General features: G+C 40.9%; 1 protein-coding gene across 3 annotated transcripts; it reads right to left on the minus strand.

Moving 5' to 3' along the window:
- Positions 1-984: 984 nt before the first annotated feature.
- On the minus strand, positions 985-10,050 carry ehf (ets homologous factor). 3 transcript variants are annotated; one of them, XM_056599428.1, is made up of 10 exons: positions 9,853-10,050; positions 9,373-9,463; positions 8,516-8,623; positions 7,135-7,395; positions 5,879-5,926; positions 4,680-4,724; positions 4,522-4,584; positions 3,879-3,923; positions 3,164-3,359; positions 985-2,435 (listed from the first exon to the last, which is right to left on the minus strand). In XM_056599428.1, exons 3-10 carry the CDS (start codon positions 8,586-8,588, stop codon positions 2,336-2,338), a joined length of 831 nt encoding a protein of 276 aa, XP_056455403.1. In that variant the 5' UTR covers positions 8,589-8,623; positions 9,373-9,463; positions 9,853-10,050; the 3' UTR covers positions 985-2,335. The 3 variants fall into 3 exon arrangements, with proteins under 3 accessions (XP_056455403.1, XP_056455402.1, XP_056455401.1); XM_056599427.1 differs by having other exon boundaries at positions 987-2,435; positions 8,516-8,628; positions 9,373-9,460; positions 9,853-10,049; XM_056599426.1 differs by having other exon boundaries at positions 987-2,435; positions 8,516-8,628; positions 9,853-10,049.
- Positions 10,051-10,290: the final 240 nt, after the last annotated feature.

Here is a 10,290-nt window from a genome sequence, read left to right on the forward strand (position 1 = left end):
AAACACACACACACACACCACCCACCCACCCACCCACCCACCCACCCACCCACCCACCCACCCACCCACCCACCCACCCACCCACACACACACACACACACACACACACACACACACACACACACACACACACACACACACACACACACACACACACAAACACTATGTATGCCATTCTCACACACACACGGAAACACGCATAAAGACTGTCTCAAACACACACACACACATACACACTCACAAATACATACACATAAACACAGGCACACACGCACACTCACACACATTAGGGCCATTAGTCTGTCACTCTCATTTTTCATCAAAGCAAGTCATCCATTAGGCAAATCGGGCACTATTTGATACTAGTATCTGAACTCATCACTTGTTGCTTATCGTCCCTACAGTTATACATCCTGATATGAGTCAAAAATGTCTATACCTTTATCAGAGGAACTTCCTGCAGCATTGTGTCGAACGTAAACCAATCCAAGATTTGGGATGGTTAGGCTCTTCCTAGTTGTGTTAATGAATGACAGCTATCGTGAGTGTCTCATCTAATCGGTATGCGATTAGGTGTATCGCTTTTCCATGTAAAGCTACATCTGTTGAGACATCAAATGTCCCATTTCAACACCTCGCTTGTATTTGCACGTTGCGGTCGAACACTTAATCTTCATAAGCCTGCCAACTAAGTGGCAACGTTGACTCATCATAGCCCATGTACAGTATAACAACGTTTTCATAATCTGCCAATCATGTGAAATATTGCCATGATTTGAATGGCTCTCTTGTATTCGCATCCAGATTGTGAGTTTTTGTGAATCGCTTTGTATTTTTCAGGGATAGAGCATTGTAGTAATAGAAATCATTTAACCTTCTGTCATTTAACCAATGCTGCAGGAAGTTCCCTGAAAAATACAAAGCGATATTCCTTATTGACTAACAAACTGACTGAAGGATAAATTTTTAAGACATTCTATCACACCTTAAAAAAAGTGTCAAGTGTCAAGTGAGATGTTGGGTGAAAAGATTTCACACATTCAAACTTCAAGCCAGACTAATCATGTTTTGTTTGCCAGAAGATGCCCGGGCTGATTCTCTGGCACACACCAAGAACTAGCCCATCATTCATTCCTCCACTGAGCTTCAGTAACAATAGAAACCCTCGTTGATCAATTTTCTAAATGATTATATTTTTAATTTGTCTATCAAGTTATTAATGACAAGTTATGTTTTTCTCCGTAACAATTGTATCTCAAACTGATTTGAGATAGAATATAATCTGCAGCACACAATCTCATCGGTATCCACAGAGCACATCAGGGACAAGTTATTAGAATAAAAAAACGCCTTTATTTCATACAACACACACTGAAAAACAAATACTGTGCAACCCAGTAGCATCAGTAGAAAGCATTTCCACAAATCTTTTGATTGACAAACAACACACTTTGGAAAAACATTGACTATCCGACCACGCAGCGGTCAGGCTCAGACGTCACGTGGAAAATGTCCCAGATCAAGTGACAGTGGAAAATCTCTAACCCTTTATTGCTTCATCACACAGGAATCTGCTGTCTTCGGGGCGGCACTTCTGAGCACATGTAAAGACAGAAAACCGAGCAGGGGAGACATTTGTTCCCGAATGATAAGGCAGCTGTCACATTTCCACACAAAAGTACCGTAGATACAAACACACACGGGTCAGTAGGTCTGTGTACCACCTCAGCCGGCGTGATCACCATACAGATACAGGTTCAATTCCCACCTGCTTTCCTATGCTACATGTGGACAGGATCGTGGTTTGGTCGGGGTGAAACCCAGTTAAAGGTACTCCGGTACTGACGGTCTCCCTGTGGCCTTTGTGCACAATGGCCCCGCCCAGTAGACAAGACATGACCTGATTCGTAACATGAATCTGAGATCTATCACAAATTCACTCTAAGGCGCTTTGGACAAAAGGGTCTCCTAAATTATTAAATATTCACATCTAACATTGAGTCTGTCACACATATTAATAAATACACATTAAGATTCCTGCTTGTGAAGTTTTTGGTTTTTAGTGGATTGAGAAGGAGAAACCATTGAAAAAATGTTTTGCCTGGTTGGAGGTTTCTTGAAAGTTGTATTGATTGTACAAAGAAGCTGTGGTACTATGACAAAGAATAAAGAAATGCTTAGAAGTGGAGTGAGGAAATGATGTCCATGCCAAATGTACGCAAGCTAAGTCCATAGATTGACAGTATCTCAGTAAAGCCTTGGTAAAAAAAAGAAAATCAAGCAGGCCAATACATGCAAAGTTGAAGAAAATAGATGAAATAAGTGTCAGTAAAATTCACGTCTCCTGTTCTCTCCAGCCTCGTGCGTTCCTTCCGAACTTGTACACAAGCCTGCGTCCGTCCACCCGCTCCAGGATCTCCCGTTTGTAGTAATATCTACAACACAGGGTCCATCTTTACACGTTGGATATTCTCTCTATAATATTCACCTCATGCATCGCAGTTTACACTCCGTAATATCAACGTGGATAATCCAAAGGTATTTGGCTTGTTCAAATTATTTCACACTGCATCCTTCACCTTTTATATTAATGGAATTGAATACGTACCAGCACTATACATTTAAAAGCGTCGATAATAGCATATGCACCTTATTATCTTTTATATCGTATAATATCACACAACTATGACCTATGGATTTAGTTTCATGGGGTTGTATTTACATCTCCAATACTATCAATCAGATTGGGAGAAAGTTTATAACTTAGTAACACAGGAAACTATCTACAATAAGAAAAACCTCATAATAACATTGATCGACTGACTGTTCCTACGTATATGTCATAGTTTCAAAGTCAACCTCGTTGCTATAGTTATATTTCATAGTTTCTAAGTTACCATCGTTGCTATAGCTATAATTTATCGTTGCTAAGTAACCACTGTTGCAATAGTTATACTTTATCGCTGCTAAGTTACCAGCTTTATCTCATGGTTGCTAAGTTAACAGCGTTAACTCATGGTTGCTATGTTACCAGCGTTATCTCACGGTTGCTATGTTACCAGCATTATTTCATGGTTGCTATGTTACCAGCGTTATCCCACGGTTGCTATGTTACCAGCGTTATCTCACGGCTGCTATGCTACCAGTGCTGCAGCGGTCATACCTCATCGCTCGACTTAGCTTCTCATAAGTCATGCTGCTGTTGTTCTTACGCCTTCCCCATAGCTGGGCCACAGCCTCCGACTTGAGGAAGCGAAACACGCCCTCCGTCCGATCCTCCCACTTGATAAGGCCCGGGTTCCGCTCCGGGTACAGCAGGATGTCCCGGATGAACTCCCACAGGTGGCTGCCCCGCGGATCTGGCAGAGGGAAAGGGTTGTGGGTGCAATTCTAACAAACTTGTTTTTATAGACTTACCACATGTATGTTGTACTTATTGTGTGTTGTACGTCCTTGCAAAAATCCTTGCAAAAATAGTACTCAGCGTTGTTTAGCATCTTATCTTGTTGTATATAGGGTTGGTTAACTGGTTAACCAACCCTATATACAACCCTATATACAACTATATACAACAATTGGTTAACCTAGCGAATGTAAGTGCTTGGCACTTGGTTCTATGAACATCCTTACTGTACTGACTGTACCAATATTGTTTCTCTTTCTTCGGACAAATGTACTTAATGTAAGCCGCTTTGGATAAAAGCGTCTGCTAAATACCCTAAATGTAAATGTAAATGTTATGCATATATCAACTAGCTAGAGAGTAAACATCTAGGAGGACACGCCCACGTGTGATGTCACCTTGGGTCGATTTTGAAAATGGATTGTGATGGCTAGGGGCACTTTCATTACCACAGAATACGGGTCATTTTACTTACTGTGTTTTTTTACTTGATCCGTGCGGATATGTGATTTTTTCGTGTCTGGGAATGAGAAAGAAACAGAATAAATTGAATATATTTTTTTGTTTGATTAAATTATAATCAGATATTTGCACTTTCCATTTTCTGTGGGGGAAAGAATCAGTCTGATTTGAGTCAAGTTCCTCGAAGGCACGAATGGCATTCATATCATACATTCAACGTACATTGTCCACTGGCTTATTTCATAGTGAAAGTCACATTAGTGATAACAATTGTGAGCCGGCTGAATCAGTATAAACATGCTATGACCTTCAAGTCACAACTCCAAACTCACCTGTTCAAACTCACACACAATGTCTAACTGATCACTGTCTTGATTGTTTGTTTGTTTTGTTTTGTTTTGTTTTTTGTTGTTTTTCCACAATGTCTTGTTTTTAACGATTTTTTATGATTTTATGCTCTGTACGGTGACCTTGGGTGCCATGAAAGGTGCCTCTAAATTAAATGTATTATTATTATTATTATTATGATTATGATTATTATTATTATCAAGAATAGCATCGTTGAAAAACTGTTGTGGGAAGCAAAAGGGAGGATGCTATGTTGACAACAATGTTATCTTCAACCTGACCTTCAATTGATAGTGGTATTTCCTAACCTGTGCGAGAGGACGAGGGAGAGCCAAGGGGGGGCAAGGAAGTAAACGAGGGATCACAGACATCTAAATGAGAGAGAGAGATAATAGGTCTATTGGTTACACATGCATAATTTAAGAACATGGTGAACAGTGATGAACAATGTTGTAGCTCCACTTGCCTGCAGAAGGGTAGACTGTGTCTGGGTATGGACACGAGAAGTCAACTGGAGAAACACAAGAGTGCACGAAAGAGTCATGAAATCAATCAATGTCTTCCATCAATTTACTGATGCGTTTTCCTGTTTGTGCTTTGATGAAAAATAATTTGAATTGTCAAAAAGAGGGTTCCAAAATAAAACGTTGAAGGTAATTGCTAAGTTTACATTTTTCTTTCTACGCTCTACGCCTTCCCGCTGGGTATATAAAACAGTCAGACACCATAACAACCTTCAAGTCACAACTCAAAACTCACCTGTTCAAACTCGCACACAACGTCTAACTGATCACTGTTTTGATTGTTTTTTGTTTTGTTTTGTCTTGTTTTTGTTTTATTTATTTCTTATTGCTTATGTTTATTTATTTATTTATTTATTTATTTTTTCCACAATGTCTTGTTTTTTTTAAAAATGTATGATGACTATATGCTCTGTAAGGTGACCTTGGGTGTTTTGAAAGGCGCCTCTAAATTAAATGTATTATTATTATTATTATATGCTGTACTCAACAGCAATGGTATCTAATCGGTTTAATTCCGATTATTTTTTTCATCTTTTAACACAGTTTTGTTTGATTCAATTTGGATATAGAATGTCGGCAACAGGTTATAATGAAAACCAGTCACAATTAATTTATAATGCTTTAGTTTAATGATGCACCCATCCACCCAAAAAATATATATGAGCCTTAAGTTCATGATGAACTAATCACTAACAAAAAATCGATATACATTTGCAGATGATTCTTAGTGCAAATTTAAAGGACTAGTATTACACCACCAGGTCTGAGGTTGACCCGAGCCCTTAGAAGCCATGTACAAATCGTCCCTAGTGACATCATGGAAGTATGAGTGGATCATTGGAAGCATCCCCCCAAATGCATGACGGACAGATCAGTCTACCAGCTGGGACAGCCCACCAGATAGGCTGAGCACTAATTATGTGCAAATGTACATTTGCGTTTTGTAAATGATTAGATCAAAATTTACAAAAGGGCATTTACATATAACTTATGACTGAATTTTTTTATAAAATGTTAAAAGAATATCCCCAAAAAATCCCCATTATTCAACACTGTTGAATGTGTGAATAATGCTGTAATAATGGAGATGAGATAAACAACGGTAAACAAATGCAATAGTCATTATTCCGCCGTGACTTACACTCTGTTGGCTTAACGTCATGATGTACTGACTCTGATTGGCACGGTTCTGTGAAGAAATCAGAGGAAAGCAAATATTCATCAAGGATTATGTAGCAACTACAACAGGTTGCTATCTAAAGGAACCTAAAGGAAGGGAAATCAAAAGGATCCATCTCAAAACAACACTTAGGCTGTTCTAAAGTGTGATGAAGAAAACTGTTTTGTCAACTGTTAAAATAGTCTTCCAGAAACAGTGGGTGTATTTGCAATCCAGACGGCCTTTAGAGGCCAGTTTAACAATGAGAAATAGCCATCAGAATTATTCAATGATATAATATTATAACATATTATGTATAATATACCCAATTTCAAATGTTAGCTGAAAACAGTTCCCACGAACCCTAGTTAGAACCCTATTTAATATTATTTCTGTTCAAACATTCGCAGACAAATAACGCTTATGTGTTTAATTGCTTCTTATTGTTGTAATAATTCAAGTTCAACAAGCGTACTTTTTATGAATTCAATCTCCCACCATCTGACTGCATGCAACTAAATCACCATTAACCCGTTTGACTGTAGAGTAAAGCAGGATAAAGTGAGGCAGGGGGGGACACAGAAAGTTGTGAGTGTCTGACTAAAGCACTAATGGGCAGCATCTATAGCCTGATAATCATCAAGACCTTCTAGGTTTATTTGCATGCTCCCGTGCATACAATCAGACGGCCTAAAGACTCGTAGAGCTACAAGTGAACCAGCTACATCTAATCACTTTGCGGCATGCAATGTGCGCATTCATTCACCGGGACATTGGTATTTAGGGCACATGCTGATTGAGCTGCACAGATTCTTGTGTGTGTGTTTGTGTGTGGCTCTATGTGTGCAATGCTTGAGAATGTGTGTGTTTGTGTGTGTGTGCGCCTGTGTGTGTGTGTGTGTGTGTGTGTGTGTGTGTGTGTGTGTGTGTGTGTGTGTGTGTGTGTGTTAGTGTGTGTGTGCGTGTGTGCATGTGTGTGTTTGTGTGTGTGTGCATGAGTGTGTGTGTGCCTCTATGTGTGTGTGTGCCTCTATGTGTGTGTGTGTGTGTGTGAGAGTGTGTGTGTGTGTGTGACTATGTGTATGTGTGGGGGAATATGTGTGAAAGAATAGCCAGAAAAATTGTTTATTCTAAACACTGGCTGGGTGATGATCAAACCAGCGTTTAGACCCACGACGGAGCCAAGGAGGGCGGGGAATGAGGGGAATGAAAGTGGCCAGCAGCCTCCAACAACCCACCAGTCAGCCTGAGCTCAGCGAGGCTGTGGTACAGCACAGTGCCCACATTGCCCGCCGCGTGCAGGAAGTCCTGGTAGCTCATGCTGCACAGCTGGCCCCCGTCCACATCGAAGTTGTGCAGGGGCATGCTGGAGGCGTCGATCTGGTACACGTCCATCATCTGCTGCAGCCACTCCCACACCTGGTATTTGCTCCAGAACTGGGGCTGGCACTCGCTCGTCCACAGACGGCCCGAGTAGCCGCCTGGCACAACCACGGACCCTGCGAGGGGGCGGAGGGGTATGAGTAACGTTATGGTGTTACAGTGTGACGCTATGAACTACTAGCTGATATGATGGAATGCATAAGTGCCCCGGTATTTATCTTGTGTATTTTGTGTTAATACTGTTAGTGCAGTTGTTTCAAATTAGTTTTCATTTAATGACATTTTACATGGTATTATAATGTGCCTATAAACAGGTATTGATCATTAAGGTTATGTGGTAGTTCAGATTTTTTGCATTCATTTTACGAGGTAATATAACAAACTGTCAACTCGTCCAAAGTTGAGCACAGCCTGACAACCTGTGTAGCTCGCGTGACCCTTGCCATGCCTTGACATGAACACACTTTGGATAAAAGCCTCTGCTAAATGATTAGATATAGTATATTGTCACTTTCTAGCCAATGGACTGGCTTGTGCATCAATCTCTCTGGATTGAAAACTATTAAAAAGCTCAACCACTCTAGTAAAGCAGGCAATGTCTGTCTGCCTTTTTTATTGGCTTGTTGGTGTGTAAGTGTTTGTGTGTGCTTGTGTGCATGAACGCATGTTTGTGTGCATGCGTGTGAACACTAGTTTTTGTGTGTGCATGTGTGTGTGTGTGTGTGTGTGTGTGTGTGTGTGCGCGGTTGGGTGCATGCATGCGTGCATGTGTCTGTGTCGGTGGTTGTGTGTGTGTTTGTGTGCATGCGTCTGTTTGTGTGTGTATCTATGTATGTATGTGTGTCTGTATGTATGTATGTATGTATGTATGTATGTATGTATGTATGTATGTATGCATGTATGTATGTATGTATGTATGTATGTATGTATGTATGTGTGTGTGTATGTGTGTGTGTGTGTGTGTGCGTGCGTGCGTGTGTGCGTGTGTGTGTGTTTGTGCGTGCGTTTGTGTGTGTGTGCGTGCGTGTGTGTGTGTATGTGTGTGTGTGTGCGTGCGTGTGTGCGTGTGTGTGTGTTTGTGCGTGCTAGTGTTTGTGTGTGTGTGTGTGTGTGTGCGTGTGTGTGTGTGTGTGTGTGTGTGTGTGTGTGTGTGTGTGTGTGTGTGTGTGTGTGTGTGTGTGTGTGTGTGTGTGTGTGTGTGTGTGTGTGTGTGTGTGTGTGTGTCCACACCCTCACCATCAGAGTAGCTGTTCAGACTCCATGTGGTGAACAGTTGACTGTCGAGGGTTGAGGTTGTAGCGCTGGTCATATTTGGGCCGATGCGATTTCAGTTACCATGACCCACTTCTCTAGAAGGAAGTGCATGAGAAAAAAATATTAGGCTGCCGAATCAGGAATATCAATGTCATAGTTTTTTAGTTTTGGTCACGTGACCCAACCAAACGCATTGGACTGGAAACACTTGTTTTCTTATCAATGTGCTGCTAGGTTTTAGTTTCTTGTTAAGGGATTATAGATAATTACAAACATGACTTGTTCAATTACATTACACTACTTACATTACCTATCCGAAGACAATATGCATTTAATATTGTGCTAATATCATTATAATTTCTACATAGACTAAATCATTTTGCATTGCAGTAAGTACAAACAAGGTATACACTTTTACATAACATTTGCATCCCAAATTAATGTGAATGCAGGCCTCTGAGCAAGTTATTTGTCCAGTGTGTGGATTGCAGTTATTTCAGTCACTAAGTTGCCATTTATTAAAGTCATTAACCACCTGACGTCATAAATACTTTATCAATGTGGCACACGACAGTGGTCTTTTGGGTGTAGCTTTTAGCATATCGAACACAGAACAAGCCTGAGCCTATTCATTGAGGTGGATGTTGTAAAAACAAAAGTTAACCCTAACTGTCATATCAATATAAACCTGTAAATAGTTAACTTATCATGCAACATCAGTTTCGGTTCACAATAAAGCCATTGTTAGCACAGTGACCCACATTTTACATGAACAATATCATTGCCTCAACTGCTAAACACAAAGACTCCATGATTAAAATTCCCTGGAACAACATTACCTCAGAAAAAAGGGCAAGATTCTTGATCAGGCAGTTGAACGGTTTCCAGCACCACCGTCTTGGTGTGTTAACTCTTAAAGGCTCCGGTCTTCTGTCAAAAGCGCCGTTTAGAGCAGAGAGGACATTTTTTTCCATTATATTACTGCTTTCAATGCCAAACCTCATTTTCTATTTCAAGGAGGGTTCTACTCATTAAAATACATATTAATGATCAGGTTGTTGTTGTTGCTGCAATGACCGTGTGGTTTGTCTCTAGCATCGATGGTTAGAACTTAATAAAAAAAAATCAACAAATGTTAAATCTGCTCCTCTTTTGTCTCATTACAAAAAACCAAACCTGCTTTTTAACAAGGCTAAGAAACAGCCTGCATGATAGCAACAGCTGTAAGCTCCTGAGGAATGCCCGACATCCACTTCAAAGTGTTGAAAGAGCAGAGAGAGAAAGCATGCTGGGTGAACCAGTGTGGAGTCATAGCCTACCGATGGCGTGGAGCTGGCTCCCCAATGACCTACAGCACAGGGGTGAGGCGATCCACGCTGTCTCCCTGCATCTCTCAAGGTCCCACTCTCACAAGCATGAAGACACAGACACGTTTGTTTCCTCTGACATCTCCAACGCACACTGAGCTGGTGAACAGGTGTTAGCTGCTGGCACACACACCCACCCACAAACATACTCACACACACACACACACACACACACACACACACACACACACACACACACACACACACACACACACACACACACACACACACACACACACACACACACACACACACACACACACACACACGTAGGTGTTGCCCCACAATGGATGTTTTATCCTTCCAACTTCCTTATTCCCGGCCCATTTGCTTATGTGACCAGTCTGACTTCATAGGATTTGCATAGTAGTAGAGTCCAATATAAACACA

Source organism: Gadus chalcogrammus, chromosome 9, assembly GCF_026213295.1.
Source record: "Gadus chalcogrammus isolate NIFS_2021 chromosome 9, NIFS_Gcha_1.0, whole genome shotgun sequence".
Lineage (NCBI taxonomy): Eukaryota > Metazoa > Chordata > Actinopteri > Gadiformes > Gadidae > Gadus > Gadus chalcogrammus.